At 43.1% G+C, this 21,656-nt stretch overlaps 1 protein-coding gene across 15 annotated transcripts in view; it reads left to right on the top strand.

The window, feature by feature from the left end:
• The first annotated feature begins 847 nt into the window (after positions 1-847).
• Positions 848-21,656, top strand: part of LOC139568526 (myosin-10) — a 91,172-nt gene continuing 70,363 nt past the window's right edge. For 8 of the 15 annotated variants that reach the window (XM_071390412.1, XM_071390409.1, XM_071390414.1 and 5 more), the window contains exons 1-3: positions 849-1,021; positions 2,718-3,094; positions 19,274-19,430. In XM_071390412.1, coding sequence (XP_071246513.1) covers positions 2,750-3,094; positions 19,274-19,430 — 502 coding nt within the window. In that variant the 5' untranslated portion in view covers positions 849-1,021; positions 2,718-2,749. Of the gene's footprint in view, positions 1,022-2,717; positions 3,095-19,273; positions 19,431-21,656 lie in introns of those variants that run through there. The other 7 variants (XR_011673625.1, XR_011673626.1, XR_011673624.1 and 4 more) reach the window with 2 other exon arrangements.

A 21,656-nucleotide genomic window follows, 5' to 3' on the forward strand; every position in this document is an offset into this window, starting at 1 on the left:
TGAAGTAATCATCTAGTTTTTAAAAAACTATCTGTAATCTGATTACAATATTGTTGCTGGTAATGTAACGGATTACTGTTACCGTTTTTAAAAATCCTTTACATGTAAACAGTTACTCCCCAACCCTGCTGATTTCCTAATATGAACTGTAACCGTACAATTGTAACATGTGTTGTATGTTGCGTTCATATTTTTGTTCAGTATAGTAGTCAAGGAGTGGACAAAAGACTTCTGATTTGTGATGATGGGATGTTGCTTTGTCATCGTTTTATACAAATGTATTAGCTACATTATTAGCTAATCCAGACCAGACTAGTCTAATATAGTGGGTTATAAAGTATACACAATAAATGGGGACATAGTTGTGGGTCCACATCACATTAGTTGATAGGCTACAAATCCCACAAATACATGTACCTTGCTGTTCACGGAAAAATATCGTAATTTCGGTGTAATAATCAATTGAAAGGCATTTTGTTGTGGGAGATGCTTTGCCACTTCACCACAATAAATTGAGCGGAAAGGTGCAAACAAAATTGATGGGATGGAGAATTCATATTCAGAGGATGTGATGTGTGATGGACATGTCAAAGATTGTGCCTTTTTCGTTTGATATTATCCAACTTTATCCAATTTATTCATTGCAAGTTTCTCAGGGCAGCATCCACCCGTCTGCAGGTGAAACGTCATGGCTCGGGCGGATAATCATTTCTATAAAGGTTTTCAAACGGGAGGAATTTCAACCAATCGCCTGTAGACTTCAGGCGGTGGAATCCAATCATATTTGATCTTTGGATAGTGGGTGTGCCACACGGCTGGTCCTAGAGGCGGGAATAGAAAAGTGCTGCATGGCGAGTTTGGTTGAGAAGAAGTTGGATGGTGGATGGTACCACTGATGAGAAGCGGCCGAAAAAAGGGAATATTTGCAGACATTTCAAAGAATACTGAGGAATATTACATTGTTCTGCTTACTATCAGTATATTCATAAAAGTGTCTGACTTTCATTATCATCTGCACAAGGTGAGTTTATTAGAGTCGTTTTCAGAGGGATGCCGGGGTGGCTAGCTGGCTAACGGATTATTTTGCCATGACTTTTCAACGATGGAGGACCTCAACCTTGCTGGCTAGTTGACATTTAACTAGCTAGCTAGCTAACATGCTCAATTGTTTCAATGGCATTTTCTAGATAAAGAAATAATCAATTGAATTAAGCTATCGTTTTCATAATAACAAACTAATTGATATGCTCATTATAGGAACAATTCAAAAATGTATTTCATTTCAGTGATGGTGCATGCAGCGTGAGGAGCCTAAACTGCATCAGAACTCCTGAGTCCTTTTGATGTTCATTGCTTTAGCTCATGCTAAACATATGGTATTTTAACACATTCATGTACTGCTCGGTTATGATAATAGAAGTTTCACTTTTATTAGAAATTCAATATTGTACAAACTATGCTCATCAATGCAGCTAAATACAGAGCTTGCCCGACAATGTTAGCTAACGTTACATAGCTAACATTACAGCAAGATTCAGTTTGATGTGGGCAATGCATTTTATTCTAACCACGTTTACTCGGCAAGTTTATCAGCGAAGGGCTTGGTATTTTCAACAAGGGCTGGCAATGCCTTGGCTGAATGACTTGCTTTGGCATGCGGTCAGCATGATATCATAGCGGTTTTATGAGACGTAGAGAGGGGATGCAGTGGCACGACAGTACGCTTGGCAGCACCGTGATCCCTCTATCCAGTGATCTGGCCCAGTTTCGGGTTGAAACAACACCTTGTAAACACCCTGCTAGCCATCATCAGCTGAAGCTGGCTTGCCCAGTTATGTGACCGGCGTCAACACATCTCTTGATTATCTGTCAATATTCTCAAGTATAGCCCAATTTACTCGAGCCATATGACATCATATCATATCCCGATCATTCTTATCACAGTAAGAAATGACATGGCACACGTGTCTACTACCTGGATCAGGAAGTGTGCTTGTTTGCTTCTTCCTATTTAGTATGGTCCAGTCAGCTTAAACAGGCACTGTAAACACTAGATACGGATACAGAAGCTGGCGGTGGTGGTCTGTGAAGCATTTCAGCAGGGCTGGGCTACATAGAAAACGGCAATTCCTCCACTCCTCCCTGGATGATTCAGGCGAGGATATATTATGTTGTTTTTCTGCAGTCATGGTGCGAAGGAGGCTGAAGTGTTCTCCAAATACTGATCTAGGGTCAGCTTTCCCCCTTGGCTCTCCCTTCCAATCCCTAGCCTAGCTGAACTGAAGAAGTCATACATATGCAGTGTATGACAGACAGACCGTGAATCTAGCTCTGTAGAGGGAGAGCCTCTCGTCTACCCACACATAGCTTGGCTCAGACATCAGGGTGATAATTGTCATGTGTGCTGTCTGAGGAAAGTCTATTTTTTGAGGGAGTTGGTGAGAGGGACACACTGAGGGTGCTGTACTTGGACAGGGAGTGTGTTACTGTTGGAGAGTGTCTGATTTACAAGGAGACTAACCTCAGAGCTCAGCTGTTTGTTGTTCTGGTATTTAAGATCCAGATTTACCGGTACTCTGTATCCTAAACTACCTTTGAGCATCACATTCAGCATTAGATCTACAGGAGATGTTCGGTAGGGGCTAGGGGTCGACTTGAGTTTTTAAATAATGGTTTTAACTCAACCAATGTGTTTACTGTTTGTGTCTCCCGTCCAGGTGTCCTAGTGTGTTCTGGTTGTACCCCAGAGATGGCACAGCGGAGCGGGCAGGAGGACCCGGAGCGGTACCTGTTCGTGGACCGCGCCGTGGTCTGCAATCCGGCCACGCAGGCTGACTGGACGGCCAAGAAGCTCGTATGGATCCCCTCGGAGCGCCACGGCTTCGAGGCGGCCAGCATCCGCGAGGAGCGCGGCGACGAGGTGGTGGTGGAGCTGGCTGAGAACAGCAAGAAGGCCATGGTGAACAAGGACGATATCCAGAAGATGAACCCTCCCAAGTTCAGCAAGGTGGAGGACATGGCCGAGCTCACGTGTTTGAACGAGGCCTCAGTGCTGCACAACCTCAAGGACCGCTACTACTCTGGCCTCATCTACGTAAGTAGGATAGAAATCCTGCTTTTTCTGACTTGAGAAAACCAGGTGTAGGCTTCTTTACCTTACATTGGTATCTTATTGAAGTGGACCAGTAGCCCTTTCCTCTCCCTTTTTGGTATATTGTACCCAACCACCCATCACATCAATCAGCATTGTCCAATACCAAACCCACTAAGACCCCCAAAACCAGGGTTCTAATAAGTTGGCAATGGCATTAGCAATGTCCCAGATAACCAGGGTTTCCCCTGTGATTACGGCCCACTTAGTGACATGACATGCATTCCTGGAATAGATGGAATGTCAGTTAGCCGCCTGAGACCCAGAGAGAAGGGAGGACAACTGTGATTGCCTCTACAGTTCCACGGCACCAGCTATTCCTGTGGTTCTCTCCCCAGGTGGCTGCAATAAGAGGCAGAAGGACAGCTCAGAGGATGAGGTCATTTTGGAATGTTAATGAAGCAGAGGTTTTATGAGAGAATCTGTGAGGGATTTAATGCTTTTTTAAAATGGTTTCTATGGCTTATGGAGTGGTCCTAGTTAATGGCTTGTTGGCTGATGTGGGAATATGTAATTAGTTCCCATGTGTTGCATTTTCAGCTCTCTAACCCTGACCCCTCTCAATTATCAAACATTAACACGCTCCAATGCTCTAGAGCAGGGTTCACCAACTGGTGGCCCACGGCCCGATTAAAACTATTTTTTTGTTATTTTATTTTTTAAATTTTTTATTGTTGGACATAGCTAAAATACTGTTAAAACACCAGGAAATCAACTCCAAGTGATTTTAATTTTGGAAATCTGTTCAAGTATTCCCACACATAATAGAGAGAAACATGGGATCGTATAGAAATGTAAGCTAGGTTTGAAATTATTATGTTTTAGTCAAATATTTTATAGGTGCTACAAATTATTTGTAATTATGTACCAGCCCTCTGACCATCTGGTCAATAAAAAATTGTTGTTGATCCCTACTAGTAACGAAGCGGGCCACTTTGTCATAGTAACTGACCTGCTAGGAATGACAAGAAGGCCTCTCGACCCAAACCCTATGCCCCATCCAACACACTCCCCGGCAAGGGCTGGATTGCTAGGTGAGCACCAGGCTTTAGTGAGGCCCTGTCGGTGCTCCATCCATCCATGTGGCTAGTAGTGCTAATGTAATGGCTCCCTGCCAATGGGCCTGATCTGCAGTAATCAGCCAGCCAGGGATGGAGGCTCGTGCTGAGTCATTCATACAGACTAACTGTACCGCCTTCACAGGGCTCTTTGTCTCCCTGCAGATAAGCAACAGCTGGCCCTGAATAACTGGCATATTTTCAACCTTCAGTAGTACTGTACCTAACCCACTACTTGATTAAAAAATAACTCCCTGTCAAGTAGGGCTGACCACATTTAGTCGACTGGTCGATTGTTTGGTCGTAAATAGATGTAGTTTTTCATGGTGCACAAGACAACCTGTCCATTTTCACCTGTCTCAGTGGACTAATCCATTGCGGAGGCCACGGAGATGGCACAGTCCATCACTCTTCTGACATGTGCTACTGATATTGTAAATGGTTATATAATGTAAGAATAATGGTGCAACACTAATAAATATATTATTTTATAACAAATGCGCTTCCTCCCGTGAGGGATAGCGGTCGCTGTTCGTGGTTCTGAAACGTAATCTTCAGGGCGCTGTTGAATTGGCGCCTTTCCCTATATGTTGCTATGTGCATAATCGCGAAGTTAACCAGCATATTGGTGTTGAGAACAATGTGGCAGAGGAAACGAGGAAACAGCCCTTGCCTTAATTGTCGAAGAAAATTGAGGAGAGAGGAACCCCAAGTTAATTAGGTCTGTAATCAATAGCCTAACTGTTAAACTTGCCTGGCTTTATAAATCATCCATATATATCTACATGATATAACCAATAAGACAGATCCTGCTTCTGTTGCCAGAATGAGTGTTTGTTTAATAGCCTACTGATTCCGTGAGCACCAAGCCTCATGCAACCTTAAAATGTAGAATAAAGCAATTTCACAAATTCGGCTGTTTTTAATCTTTGCTCTGCTGTAATAAAGTCTTTGCAACAATTTTTTTGTTAGAACAGACTCTGGTATTACTTTTCATTTATTTACTGTTGTTTACGCTGTTCCAAACGGGCAGAAAAAGTATATGGTAATCTAACAGCTCCTGTTTGTCACACATAATGTGCACGCAGCTCTCGCTCCTATAGCCTCCTTTTTCTTGATCTTCTTGTTCTTATTTTTATTATTACAATTATTATGAACACCATTATAATAAGTAATGTCATTATCATCTGAAACCCTACCTCTTCAAACAGTATCTTAAATAATCCTCCTCACCTCCTCAATTAAAGGATTTCTATATTTTAAAAATCCGTTGGAACAGACTATGGTACATTTATAGTTTATTGAGTGTTGCTTACACTGTTCCACAATGTAAGGGGTGCGTAACTGGTGGCAGGGAAGTCAGACGCAGGAGAGCAGAACTAGGTAATAGCCGGAGCAGTTTAATTTCAAAACCAACGGCATAAAGAAATAACCAACATGGGTACAATACCCGACGCGCACCAGTAAACATGTGCACAAGCACTTACAACAAACAATTCCACACAAAGACATGGGGGGGAACAGAGGGTTAAATACACAACAATTAATGAGGGAAATGAAAACCAGGTGTGTAGGAAAACAAGACAAAACAAATGGAAAATGAAAAGTGGATCGACAATGGCTAGAAGACCAGTGACGCCGAACGCCGCCCGAACAAGGAGAGGAACCGACTTCGGTGGAAGTCGTGACACAAATGGTCAGAAAAAAGGATAATATTGTGATCTAAAAGCACCTGTTTGGTACACAATACTCACACAGCGCTTGTTCCTATATCCCCTCCTTTTTCTTCATCTCCAATAGTTTCCACAACAAAGTCAAATGTCTTCCACACATCTGACTTCCCCTTTCCCTCCTGAGCAATTTCCCCGTTTCGATTTTCTTTTTCATGTCCTCCGCATCCATTTTGCTGTCACATGTGTTACGATGTTCTGAGTTTGTTATAACAAATGTATTGAGGTGATTATGATAGGATATAGGTCAGGACCTATTGGTCACGTGCATGCATGGTATACATGTTTCACGTAAAGAGAGCAAGGGTTGAGGGAAAAGGGAATGTTTTTTTTAATACAAATTAGGTATTTTGGTAACAGAACCTTTCAGCCAGAGAAACAAGTAAGAAACTAAATGGCTGTAATTATTTTGCAGCTACAGCACGGACAGTGACAGCGCGATAAACACTTGCTGTGCTGTGGTGCCTGTTCGCTCAGGCACTCGCGAACAGGCACCATTTATTTTTAACACAGCGTGGCCATCGGGTTCCCTCTTGAGCTATTTGTGTTTTAATTGTTTCATCAAACAGTGTGCTTAAAGCATCAGACAAGCTCAGTGCATATAGTTGATTTTATTCAAAGATGTACGGTGTGTCTATATATAGAAAAATACACGTTCTACAGATGACTCTCAGTCGACCAAGATTGTTTTTAGTCAGAGACAGCCCTGCTGTCAAGTTCGCTGGATCTGTATTAGGTTTGGGCGGTATCCAGATTGTCATACCGGCCTTGTGCCATCCCGGGATATTCGGTATTACCGGCACTGAACACTAAGGGCGCCATTTTCAAAAAGGGAAAGGGGGGATACTTAGTCAGTTGCACAACTGAATGCATTCAACCGAAATGTGTATTGCACATTTTAAGATGCACTATGTAGAAATCGCCATTTCCTGGATTCTAAAATGTGTGTAGTTTGCCTAATTTCAGTTTATGTGACAAAATAAGCTGTTTTAATTGACTCCCGGGAGCAGTTGTTTTTGGCAGTTACCTGACTTGCTCAAGGGAAGAACGGCAGATTTTTCCGCCTCGCTGGCTCGTGCATTCGAATCAGCAACCGTTCGGTTACCGGCCCAATGCTCTTAACCACTAGGCTACCCCTAGGCTATGCAACTGAGCCTCTTTAATCCGCAGGTTAGCAATGCTAACAGGTACATGTAAAATCCCATATAGAATGCTAACGAGAGCATTGCGAACATTTTATACATTTTATCCTAAACTATTGGCAGGACAGCCATCCCAGCTAATAAAGTTAAACAAGTAACAAAAAAAGGCTTCTCACAATTTGCTGCACACACAAAACAAATATTAGACAGCAAGGCTCTTGATCAGGGTTTCCGTTAGCAGGTAATAGCCGCTTTTTGGCCAATAAAAAAAATGTAAAAGCAGAGAAATAAAATTGGCACCGGCCTGTCCTTGGCCAGGAGAAGAAGAAAATTCCCATAGCGAAATAATGCTTATTATTAATGCCTATTCATTGATGGAAATACTAGTTGATGTAAATACATTTGACTGGTCATGCTTATTGGTCTATAGGTTCATATGCATAATTTTGTGAAATGAAAATGGCGCTTGTGTATATTTCTTATGTATCTTATTTAGCACACACGTATAGCATACAGATACAGAGCTTTTGAATGGTAAATCTGTCAGACAGTGCTTTTATAAGCCTAATCATTGCACATTCATTCTCAATGCAATCGCGTGTTGAAAATAGTTTTGATGGCCACAATTAAAAAGAGCTACTCTTTTTATTTCTCAACGGAAGGCAGGCTTCATCAGCGCGTCACACACCACTTTGCAATGAGCTGAAGCCAGTATGCATTTGGAAAACATATACTTAATTGTTTGAAACCTGAACGTTTTACTACATATTATGAGGAATGTTTTACCTTGCTTCAAAGTCGCCTAGGCAAATCCGACCATATCTGTGGAGGCAATTACTTTCATAAAGACTTCCATATGCCATTGGAACCAGTAGGCTATTGTTTTGTAAAGACTTCCATATGCCATTGAAATCAGTAGCCTATTGTTTTATAATGACTTCCATATGCCATTGAAATCAGTAGCCTATTGTTTTATAAAGACTTCCATATGCCATTGAAATCAGTAGCCTATTGTTTTATAAAGACTTCCATATGCCATTGAAATCAGTAGCCTATTGTTTTATAAAGACTTCCATATGCCATTGAAACCAGTAGCCTATTGTTTTATAAAGACTTCCATATGCCATTGAAATCAGTAGCCTATTGTTTTGTAAAGACTTCCATATGCCATTGAAATCAGTAGCCTATTGTTTCATAAAGACTTCCATATGCCATTGAAATCAGTAGCCTATTGTTTTATAAAGACTTCCATATGCCATTGAAACCAGTAGCCTATTGTTTTATAAAGACTTCCATATGCCATTGAAACCAGTAGCCTATTGTTTTATAAAGACTTCCATATGCCATTGAAATCAGTAGCCTATTGTTTTGTAAAGACTTCCATATGCCATTGAAATCAGTAGCCTATTGTTTCATAAAGACTTCCATATGCCATTGAAACCAGTAGCATATGGTTTCATAAAGACTTCCATATGCCATTGAAATCAGTAGGCTATTGTTTTGTAAAGACTTCCATATGCCATTGAAACCAGTAGCCTATTGTTTCATAATGACTTCCATATGCCATTGAAACCAGTAGCCTATTGTTTCATAATGACTTCCATATGCCATTGAAATCAGTAGCCTATTTCTCTCATGTTCTATTGGTTTTAAACTCAACTTTCTTTCATTGTCCAGTAGCCAAAGGGACAATCCTAGTCATATTAGCAACCCATGCTAGTTGTTGCATATTAGAATTCCCCTATTTCTAAATTTGTAACGGATATTTTCATCTGTCACTTTGACAACGGTATTTTCCCGCTAATTGCATTATGAAAGACATTTTCACACGTAGCCTACTGCCTTGTGCACATTGCTGTGGTTATAATGTGAAGAAATAATTGTTTATCAACATTTTAAGCTAAATGTTCTGATCTGTTGCATCAGACTCATTGTTAGGACTCCTGCTGGTTGTATGAATTTGGGATCTATTGTCCCACAACTGTCATAGTCTGTTTGGGCTATTTCTTTCTCGACAAGCTGACCAATAGAATAGGTCAACTTTTCTAGTATGAGGAGTAGTAGATTGACAGGGGCTTTTGATTTTGCTGTTCGTTACGCATCTTGTTGGCTGAGGAAAAGTAAATGTAACATCTTCAAAGTGTGCAGTGGAATTCAGTAAGAAGGACGCATGTCTTTGCATCCTCAACTTGCATGTTCTGTTAAGATAAAGTACCATAATCTAAATGGGATTTCTGTCATTCTGAGCACCGTGGGTACCCACGGTGGGTGCCCTAATCAGGTTACGCACCCAATGGATATGGGTCCGGTAAATTTATCAAATGTCCGGTAAATTAAAATGGTGCCAGTCAAATGTCCAGGGTCACATTTTCCTAAAGGAAACCCTACTCTTGATCCAGGAGGGGATTCTCTGCTGTTACCAAACGAAGAAGCTAACCACTAAATTAGCAAACCAAATGCACAACTGCAGGGCATTTAGCAACTTTTAGACAGTTAACTTAATAGTTATTTAATAAATGTTTTAACCAGGTAGGCTAGTTGAAAACAAGTTCTCATTTGCAACTGCGACCTGGCCAAGATAAAGCATAGCAATTCGACACATACAACAACACAGAGTTACACATGGAATAAACAAAACATACAGTCAATAATACAGTAGAAAAATAAGTCTATATACAATGTGAGCAAATGAGGTGAGCTAAGGGAGGTAAAGGCAAAAAAAGGTCCTGGTGGCGAGGTAAATACAATATAGCAAGTAAAACACTGGAATGGTAGATTTACAGTGGAAGAATGTGCAAAGTAGAAATAGAAATAATGGGGTGCAAAGGAGCAAAATAAATAAATAAATACAATAGGGGAAGAGGTAGTTGTTTGGGCTAAATTATATATATATTATTATATATAGGGCTATGTACAGGTGCAGTAATCTGTGAGCTGCTCTGACAGCTGGTGCTTAAAGCCAGTGAGGGAGATATGTGTTTCCAGCTTCAGAGATTTTTGCAGTTCGTTCCAGTCATTGGCAGCAGAGAACTGGAAGGAAAGACGACCAAAGGAGGAATTGGCTTTGGGGGTGACCAGTGAGATATACCTGCTGGAGCGCGTGCTACGAGTGGGTGTTGCTATGGTGACCAGTGAGCTGAGATAAGGCGGGGCTTTACCTAGCAGTGACTGTAGATAACCTGTAGCCAGTGGGTTTGGCGACGAGTATGAAGCGAGGGCCAGCCAACGAGAGCGTACAGGTCGCAATGGTGGGTAGTGTATGGGGCTTTGGTGACAAAGATATCTAGCTGGCAAACATTTAGTTGTGAATGTAACTACATTACCTGGCGCGTGCTGCACAACAGCGTGTGACTCACAAGGCTCCGGTCTGTCATTGTTGTGTGCTTGTAAATAAACACCACGTGACTGGGGACTACCGGTAAGCTTCATTATGAAAAATGTGACAGATGAAATGAAGAACGCAATCTTCTTGATCTCCTAACTTGAGTGCAGGTATTGACTTAAAGTAGCTACAAATATTCAAATGTATTAAACAAAGAAATAGTTTCAATGGTAATGACGGTATTGAAAAACCATCCTGTGAACTATTTCCATATACCCCAGTATACGTATATACGGTGTACTGCCCAAACCTAACCACTCCCTCTTTGTCTCCCTCCATTTCTTTTAAACATTTATTCTAACCTCCTTAGGTGTCATAGTTTGTCATTTTTTCTACTTTCCTCAGATCAAGTAAAGCAATGCATGAGTTACCAGGGGAGAAGTAGACAGCTGCAGTTAGTAGCTAGTATGTCATGATGACAGCCCAGAAGCAGCATGTGCTGCCTGTAGAGAAGTTTACTTCTATTCTAGACAATTACACCATGACACAGTTTGGAGGGGGAGATATTAATTTTATTCTGAGAGCTTTATATTATATATACAGTGCATTCGGAAACTATTCAGACCCCTTGACTTTTTCCACATTTCGTTACAGCCCGATTCAAAAATGGATTTAGTCGTTTTCCCCCTCATCAATCTACACACAATACTCCATAATGACAAAACAAAAACAGGTTTGTAGAAATTTGTGCGAATGTATTAAAAATAAAAATGCCATATTTACGTAAGTATTCAGACCCTTTACGCAGTACTTTGTTGAAACACCTTTGACAGTGATTACAGCCTCGATTCTTCTTGGGTATGATGCTACAAACTTGGCACCTGTATTTGCGGAGTTTCTCCCATTCATCTGTCCAGATCTTCTCAAGCTCTGTCAAGTTGGATGGGGAGCGTCACTGCACAGCTATTTTCAGGTTTCCAGAGATATTAGATCGGGTTCAAGTCTGGGCTCTGGCTGGGCCACTCAAGGACATTCAGAGACTTGTCCTGAAGCCACTCCTGCATTGGTGGTTCCAAACTTCTTTCATTTAAGAATAATGTAGGTCACTGCTTTCTTGGGGACCTTCAATGCTGCAGACATTTTGTGGTACCCTTCCCCAGATCTGTGCCTCGACACAATCCTGTTTCTGAGTTTTACGGACAATTCCTTCGACCTCATGGCTTGGTTTTTGCTCTGACATGCACTGTCAACTGTGGGACCTTATATAGACAGGTGTGTGCCTTTCCAAATCATGTCCAATAAATTGAATTTACCACAGGTGGACTCCAACCAAGTTGTAGAAACATCTCAAGGATGATCAATGGAAACAGGATGCACCGGAGCTCAATCTTGAGTCTCATAGCAAAGGGTCTGAATACTTGTGTAAATAAGGTATTTCTGTTTAAAACCTGTTTTCTCTTGTTCATTATGGGGTATTGTGTGTAGATTGATGAGTGGGAAATTCCAGCCTCACTGAAGCACCTCCAGATCATCACTGATCCTCCACCAAATTTCACAGTGGGTGCGAGACCTGGAGAGGCCTATAAGCCAGCGTGTGCTTCAGCAAGGCTAGAATCAGGCATCAAACAAAGCCGAGCTGCTTGAATTTCAAGTCGAACAGGGGTTTCCAGATGTGCTGTCCAAGCTCTTTTGAAGAAGCACGAAGAAACGGGCAACGTTGAGGACCGTAGACGCAGTGGTCGGCCAAGGAAACTTACTTTAGCAGATGAAAGACACATCATGCTTACTTCCCTTCGCAATCAGATGTCCAGCAGTGCCATAAGCTCAGAATTGGCAGAAAACTGTGGGACCCTGGTACACCCATCTATTGTTCGGAGAAGTCTGGTCAGAAGTGGCCTTCATGGAAGACTTGCGGGCAAAAAGCCATACCTCCAACGTGGAAACAAGGCCAATCGACTCAACTATGCACGAAAACACAGGAACTGGGTGCATAAAAATGTCAGCAGGTGCTCTGGACTGATGAGTCAACATTTGAAATATTTGGCTGTAGCAGAAGGCAGTTTATTCGCCGAACGGCTGGAGAGCGGTACATGAATGAGTGTCTGCAGGCAACAGTGAAGCATGGTGGAGATTCCTTGCAAGTTTGGTGCTGCATTTCTGCAAATGGAGTTGGGAATTTGGTCAGAATAAATGGTCTCCTCAATGCTGAGAAGTACAGGCAACTTATCCATCATGAAATACCATCAGGGAGGCATCTGATTGGCCCCAAATGTATTCTGCAGCATGACAACGACCCCAAACATACAGCGAAAGTCATTCAGAACTATCTTCAGTGTAAAGAAGAACAAGGAGTCCTGGAAGTGATGGTATGGCCCCCACAGAGCCCTGATCTCAACATCACGAGTCTGTGTCTGGGATTACATGAAGAGAGAGAAGCACCTGAGGCTGCCTAAATCCACAGAATATCTGTGGTTAGTTCTCCAAGATGTTTGGGCCAACCTACCTGCCGAGTTCCTTCAAAAACTGTGTGCAAGTGTACCTAGAAGAATTGATGCTGTTTTGAAGGCAAAGGGTGGTCACATCAAATATTGATTTGATGTAGATTTTTCTTCTGTTCACTCACTTTGCATTTAGTTAATTAGATAAATATAATCTATTAACATGTCTATTCTTGAAAGCATTCTTACTTTACAGCATTTCTTCACACCTGCCTAAAACTTTTGCACAGTACTGTGTGTTTTGGTTGATGTTTGATCCTGTGACTTTAATGACTCAGGTCACAGTGTAAAAAAACAGTCTCCTCTGTCTCTCTGGTGGTGCTGATGGATATTGGTTTGTTTTTGCGAGGCTGTACATTGCAGTTTCTTTCTTGTAAAATATTTTTTATATGCACTCCATTCATAAAATAACAACACCGAGCTTTACAGGGAGCTCTGCCAATCCTAAACTCTCCTGGTGCCACAGGTTCTTGACCCCTGGCTACCCTATGCTAATGAGATAGAATGTCATAGGCTGAGAACTGTAGGACTCTCAGAGCCAAAGATGGTTAATAAGCATGACGTGTGACGGCCAGGTCAAGGTCCCCTCCTTGCAATCCAATACAGTAGAGGCCAGTGACATTTCGTAGGGAACAGTCCCACTTTGAAACTGCCACTGACTCAATCCTCAACAACGCTGATGTGCCCCAGGTGCGTATTGAACAGAGGCTGTTGAGGGGTAAGGAAGGACACTTGCCTCCAAATGTCTGTTTTTGGTAGTGCTGAGCAATAAACCATTTTGTTTCCTGTGAGATCAATGCACACATTGCACAGTTTCTCTAGAAATTAATCAGATACAGCCTGAACTGTGCAATGTAGTAGGGAGTTATAGTTTCCAACATTGCCAATATTCTACATAGTTTAGCGCATAATATGTGGTAATTAACTACAATGGCCATAATCCATTGCGCATCTACAGTTGAAGTCGGAAGTTTATACACACCTTAGCCAAATACATTTAAACTCAGTTTTTCACAATTCCTGACATTTAATCCTAGTAAAGATTCCCTGTATTAGGTCAGTTAGGATCACCACTTTATTTTAAGAATGTGAAATGACAATAAAAGTAGAGAGAATTATTTATTTCAGCTTTTATTTCTTTCATCATATTCCCAGTGGGTCAAAGGTTTACATACACTCAATTAGTATTTGGTAGCATTGCCTTTACATTGTTTAACTTGGGTCAAACGTTTCAGGTAGCCTTCCACAAGCTTCCCACAATAAGTTGGGTGAATTTTGGCCCATTCCTCCTGACAGAGCTGGTGTAACTGAATCAGGTTTGTAGGCCTCCTTGCTCACACACGCTTTTTCAGTTCTGGCCACAAATTTTCTATGGGATTGAGGTCAGGGCTTTGTGATGGCCACTCCAATACCTTGACTTTGTTGTCCTTAAGCCATTTTGCCACAACTTTGGAAGTATGCTTGGGGTCATTGTCCATTTGGAAGACCCATTTACGACCAAACTTCTTAACTTCCTGACTGATGTCTTGAGATGTTGCTTCAATATATCCACATAATTTTCCTACCTCATGATGCCATCTATTTTGTGAAGTGCACCAGTCCCTCCTGCAGCAAAGCACCCCCACAACATGATGCTGCCACCCCCATGCTTCACGTTTGGGAGGATGTTCTTCGGCTTGCAAGCCTCCCCCTTTTATGGCCAAACAGTTATATTTTTGTTTCATTAGACCAGAGGACATTTCTCAAAAAAGTATGATCTTTGTCCCCATGTGCAGTTGTAAACCGTAGTCTGGCTTTTTTATGGCGGTTTTGGAGCAGGAGCTTCTTCCTTGCTGAGCGGCCTTTCATGTTATGTCGATATAGGACTCGTTTTACTGTGGGTATAGATACTTTTGTACCTGTTTCCTCCAGCAACTTCACAAGGTCCTTTGCTGTTGTTCTGGGATTGATTTGCACTTTTCGCACCAAAGTACATTCATCTCTAGGAGACAGAATGCGTCTCCTTCCTGAGCGGAATGATGGCTACGTGGTCCCATGGTGTTTATACTTGAGTACTAATTTCCTATGATGTCAAGCAGAGGCACTGAGTTTGAAGGTAGGCCTTGAAATACATCTACAGGTACACCTCCAATTGACTCAACTTAGTGTATGTAAACTTCTGACCCACTGGAATTGTGATACAGTGAATTATAAGTGGAATAATCTGTCTGTAAACAATTGTTGGAAAAATTGCTTGTGTCATGCACAAAGTAGATGTCCAAACCGACTTGCCAAAACTATAGTTTGTTAACAAGAAATGTGTGGAGTGTTTGAAAAACGTGTTTTAATGACTTCAACCTAAGTGTATGTAAACTTTCGACTTTAACTGTACTTGTCCGGTCTGTGCTTCTTTTACGCCTGCTGCAGAAGAGATCAAATAATTTGCGATTGTGAGAGGAAGGATATAGAGGGCAGCTGTTGCTTCTCGAGGTCTCTCTACCTGAAAATGTGTGATCTAAGTGATTGATAGCTGCTATTCAGCAGTCATAAAAGTATGCCTTATTTACTTTGAAGAACTACTAAAATAGTGGGCTTGTCAGACAGTATAGATAGCAGCTCTATAGAGATGAGATGATGACTTGGAATTAAATAATTGTCATCAAATAAAACCCATTTAATTAACACAAGTGAAATATTTGTGAATGAAGGTTGATAAGCAGTAATGGGCAGTCACTGCCATCATGGGACTTTTATTAATTGTTTTATTCTATGTTGCAGCATTTAACCCACATAATGCATAGTGCATTTAATGTAAAAAAAATAAAGTAATCGAAACCGAAATCGAAACAGTGATATGTTTTTTGTAATCGAACCGAAACCGAACCGACCTCAAAAAGCACTTATTGCTCAGCACTAGTTTTTTGGTCAGCTGCATAGCGTTCTCGTTTCCCCTTGTGGTCTGTGGCCAACCTCAATGGCCCCAGGAAAGGGCTAGCTTTTGGGTTGAATGTGTGATGTGTTATTAAATGCATGTGTTTCTGTAACCTTTTAAGTAACAGTATCTGCTGTATCCTTTGTACTGCAACAGTGCAGACTGGGAAGACGGCCCAAGGCCTGGAGCGTTGAGTTGATGTTTGGTTACCTTCATCTGCAGACATCCCCTCTTCAGTCTCCCCTAAGCCTGGCTTTCACTGGAGCATGGGTCTCTCTGTTCTCAATAGAAACCAGTGCGTCAGTTATGTTTTTCCCATAAAATATATCAAGAGAATATTTTCTTTAAGTCCCCATAAGCAGACAGACGGGACCCAAACCACTCCTTTCCTGCCTGATGCCTCAGACTCGCAGCCTGGTCACAGGCCCGCCGGGATGAGAGATCAGTATGCATACACACACACTGTGTAGATGGAGCAAAACTGCTTGCTCTGCGCTAGTGCGCCATTGGTCTCCTCCCACGCTCAGACCCCAATGCTATTGGAGCACTGGAAATGAAGCAGTGCTCATAGTGAGTGATATTAGACCATTCTCTCTCTAAACCCTTTGAAAATCCTGTTCTCCATAATCATCGCCTCTTTTCAATATGCTATGACAATCAAAACGGAGTGGCACTGAGCTAAGCTTCGCAGACGGAACAATGTTGAGAATGAGAATGAAAACATCCACTCTCTCCATGGAGAGGCCCTCAACTCTTGCCGTTGCTCAGCTACGCTCAGCTTGGGCTTGGCAAGGGGGACCACTTGGACATTTCCGGAGAACTGGGAACCTAGTCAACTGTGTCGGAGTTCTCCGTTGTTAACCACAGCCTGGCTATCTGGGTACACTACTTTGTTGTACTGAGAGACAGGTTCTTGGCTCACGCCTCCCTCCACCTAAGGCACAGTGCTGTGTGAGATATATATTTTCTTGGCCGGCGTCTCACCCCGGTCTCTACTGTATTGAGAGAGGGACAGGTCGTTCGCCAAGGCCTCCTTCCCTTCATATACCTCCTACACGTCTCACCCCCGCCTGCAGACCCAGAGCCCCACTAATCCCCCAAGTACTCCCCAGGGGCTGCCATCCAGGCTGGGAAGCTGAGTCCTATCTCTCCCCGACCCCACTGCTGCCTCTGGGTCTGGGCTGCGCCGGCCGGAGCGCTGATCCGTCTGCCTGGCGCTGCGCCCACTGTGGGGGGGAAGGGGCGACAGGTGGTGTGTCCGCTGGCCCTACTCTGCTGCCAGCTAAAGGTGAGGCTTGCAACTATGTGGGGATCTGTGGATTCCGCAGGAATCTCTTCCATAACTCCATACATACTCATCGACCAGTGCACCAAGATGACCAACTAGAATGTTGGTTACCCCTGTGTAGCCACATACCCCCTGCTAGTGACCCCTGCATCTATAATTTTTCTCCCCAAAAAGCGACCTAGTCCCCTACTGTGACTCATGAACATTCGTCCCGCCGCTCTCGATTTCTTCCTTTTGTGGCGTATTTTTCTTGACATTTAGATTTTGACATTTTACTGCATTGTTAGGAGCTATTAACATAAGCGTATCGCCGCACCGCTATAACACCTGTTAAACTGTGTACGCGACCAATAAACTTTGATTTGATTTTGGTTTGATCAACAAATCTCTGCTTCCTCCCGATCTTGTTGTTGCTGTGGCTGGCCCATGACCAGGCTAGAGCGTATCTCTGCCCTTCCGAGGGATCTGTCTGTGTACGTATGAAAGACTGGCCATCTGGTGACCCACTCACCCCTCCCCTAATGCACACCATGATATCCCCCAAAATCACTGACCCTTGTCCTCTCAAAGTGACCGTTCATCACATTCTGCATGGTGATGGTGATTGTCTCATTTCCATTCAGCACAACCTTCAATATATTGCCATTATTTTTATACCACATAACACAATGCCACAAACCCCAGTCATGCTGCAGCCAAATAGAGTACACTAAAAGTCCTCTGTGGTCCAAAGACTGAGATAAAAGGCGTAGCAGCTAGCTAGCTGAGCGGACATGTTTGTTTTGTCTCCCAGAGGAGAAGGAGTGTGTGTGACTCACAATCGCTCTTCCCGCTCCAGCCAGGTGACAACCGTGGCGGTGAGCTTTGCTCCGCAAGAGTCTTTAGACTAGGACCCTGCCGCTACCCCCACCCCCCACCAGCATGCCGTGGCCACACCGCCATTGTTCCAGCTCAGCAACTTGGTTAGCCGACCTTGGGCCCCTCTGCAGCCCCCTGTCTTCTGCCTCCCCTGCCCCAACACACAGACAACATAATTACAGGAATGTGTCTCTGCCGCTCAGCCAAGCTTGGACTGACCAAGAGAGGGTCTGAGAGATGGAGATAAAGGGTGCATGGACACAGAGAGAAAGGCAGAATGGGAAATGGACCCTTCTGCATAATCACCCGTCCCCCCTCTCTTACTGGTTTAATGGAATATCCCGGCCGGCAGACTGTAGACAGGGATTAACCCTCTCCTGGCCTGCCCTCCCCCCAGTCTGACACTGCAGGGATGATATGGCAGTTTTGTACGCAACTGCAACGACCCCCATTTAGAGATCTGCATTAGTGTTAAAGAGATCAGATTTGTTGCTCTCTGTTTCGGGTTATTACAATGCATCACACACAGCGTAACTCATTCCCTGGCTTGAGTGCATTGGACTGCACTGAATAAAGAGCCGTCCTCTCAGCCGGATGCAATGAGTTGGAGGAGGATGAGGAGAAAGCTGTGTGGGAGGAATCTCAAATGGTGCAGCACTTTGGCAGCCATCCACCTAGCAGCATCTATATCACAGGGACTGTTTCTGTATGATCCGTTTTTGGAGGTCAGGGGGAGAGTGAGAGAAAAAGGAAAATAAATCCCGGCTCTGAACCAGAGGCAACCGGTCTTTTTATGATGCGTAATCATTATGATGGTAATGCTTTAATCTCTGTGCCTGTAGCAGCAAACTGAAGGTCAACCTTATCATTAGGCTGCTTTGATACGGACCAGCAACGATCTTTGTTCTCTCATTCCCTCTACGCCACCTGTATGTATCCTTTCACATCTTCACTGTCCTTCCACCACCATACAAGCCAAGGTCAGGCTATTACTCTGTTTGTGCTTAGTCACTGTCCACTAAGCAGTTCACACTCCTTTTCAACCCCACAAGGGAGAGGGGAAATTGCTTTCTGATTGCTTCAACATTATTAGTGAATAGTGATAGTAGTGATTCCCTGTGAGGCACTGAAGGGATTTGTTAGCTCTTTCTCATTACATGACGGCTGACTGGTCCACAATTGTTTCAGATGGTTTCTCTTTACCTGGCAAACCTGAACTATTAAATGTAAAAAAAAAAAAAATGTGATATCATATCATGGTTTCTTCAGATTCCCGTTTTTCACACCAAATGACATTATCTTCTTTCTCCTGCAGACGTACTCTGGCCTCTTCTGTGTGGTGATCAACCCCTACAAGTACCTGCCCATCTACTCAGATAACATCATAGAGATGTACAGGGGGAAGAAGAGACACGAGATGCCCCCTCACATCTACGCCATCTCAGAGTCCGCCTACAGATGCATGCTCCAAGGTAAGTCTCAATTGGTTAAGGTTTATCCATTCCTTTACCGCAACCATCAATGTCAATGGACAAAATATGCACATATGTTTGCTACACAGGGAAATTGTATGAATGATCTGAATCAGTCTACTGGAACCAGAAAGTCAAAGCCAACTTAACCGGTTGTTTTGGGATTAAGGCTGTTGTTGAGAGGCAGTCAACCGGTAGGTACAGTACATACTGATATTAGGACAGGCTTGTCTCTACTGTGGCAGGTGCACTTATCTCCCAGGTCTGTGATGTTAAGTGGAGCCTGATTGGATCATTTGTCATGTTAATTGCACAATGTCAGTTCCTATAGGGCTAGATGTTGTTGTTGTGTTTCAATTTAAACTGTTGCTAGGGGATGAACAGGTATTGGGCCTTTATGTCATCATTTTAGTTTTGTCGTATTGTTTGGGGGGGGGGCTTCTGTAGATTGTCGAAATGTTACCTTTCCTCCTGTTGCATTTGGCAGGGCATTTCCGTTAGCTCTACTGTTACAATACTCAAGGCTTTCGCTCTCAAGTTACCAAACCAAAACAAGCCACGTGTCGCCATCGCCAACGCTCATAAAAGTTGTTTAACAGTCGCCCTGTGATTTACGGGATTACTACTCACTTTCAACAACTTTAGGGCCGTTCATTTCACTAGAAGGCTTAATTGAAACCATCAGCTGAACCATGGTTTGTTGCATACTAATGTCGCCCCCAATTATTTTGATGTAGTGCACTGGCCAACTCTGTATTATGTAGTAGTTGCCCTAAATTCATGCAAGCATCTCCAGCATTATGGTATCAAATGGCACGCATTGAGGAAAAAGGGCTCTGTGGAAACAGTCCAAAGGAGCTGGTCTTATTTCTCTGTTCATATTTCCACCTCCAGAGAGAAATGAAGTTTGCCAGCAATGTCTGGAACGTGGGGAGCACAGTGGAAAGGGGAAGTGAAGGATGACTGGGTTTTTCCCATGAAGTGCTGATACCTCAGAACGATGCACTTCTCAGCACCACTATGGGCTATAAGCACCAATGGGTCTAAATCTCAGCTTGAGAACCCAAAGCCTTTAGTCACTGCAGAGAGAATCCACTTCAGACCTCTTCAGATTGCCAGAGGCTTTGACTTTGTCTCTGGCATGGTCAAAGTATGTTGACGCACCGCAGGTGTTGGGTGAAGAAAAACATACACCCAAAGCTTTATTAGAATGGCATCTGATTCCATAACACAAGAAGGGTGAATCTATGTGACTCAAGTAGATTCACAATCCTATATGTGATGTTAAATCCAGCTTGTAATAGACTTCATCCCAGTTGGGTTGGTTTTTACTCGACCGTAAATCTTCCAGGGGTTCGTGATGAGGGAGAACTGACCTCCTGCAGTGTCTACTAGCCTATAGGTTCTGCCCAGCAGGAGAAGCCTGCATAACCTTCTATTCCTCACATCAGTGGAAAAATAGTGAAGGGCAGAATTGATTTACAAGGAGCTGCTTAAAGAAAGCACCCATTTCTCTATCTCTCTCCATCATTCTAGTGCCAGTAACCTATCGCTTCTTTCAAACCACATGCTCCATCTTTTCCCATTGCTTTACCCTTTAATTGCCAAGGTTCTTGGCTTTCTCTGAACAGCTCTGTTTTTTCTTGGAATTTATTAATCACATTTTTGTCTGTTGACAGTTGGTTTATTTAATGTCTTTTGTATCTTATACTCCCAAGTGGAAATAGCCACATTATCTGTCCTGTCCCAGACACCCGTTATCTGTCCTGTCCCAGATACCCGTTATCTGTCCTGTCCCAGACACCTGACTGAACCAACATCATTCCAGGCAGCAAACAATCCTTCCCAGTCCCCCTTTCTCTCCCACTCTAATTTATCCAGAGTTTTTACACCAGCGTGTGTTTGTGTTTGCACAGCTCCTCTTGACCTCTTAACTCTTTTTTCTGGATCTTGGGGCGAGGGACAGCTCCCCAGCGATACTATCACGGGACAAACTCTGGATGTCTATAGGGCTGTGCTATTGGTGTGGATGCACATCACGGAGCACCATCCCATGACTGTCACAACAACAGACATCATAGAGAGATGTCTCTCTTTCCCTCTGCCTGATATAGCTGGGAGGCACGCCAGGCTGGGAGCGGTGACTGGGACCAGACCAGTGAGAACAGAGAGGGTGACCTGCATTTGGCAGCACAATGGGACCTTTTGTCTCTGTGGCGAGGGCTT

This window comes from Salvelinus alpinus, chromosome 2 (genome assembly GCF_045679555.1).
Source record: "Salvelinus alpinus chromosome 2, SLU_Salpinus.1, whole genome shotgun sequence".
Taxonomy (NCBI): Eukaryota; Metazoa; Chordata; class Actinopteri; order Salmoniformes; family Salmonidae; genus Salvelinus; species Salvelinus alpinus.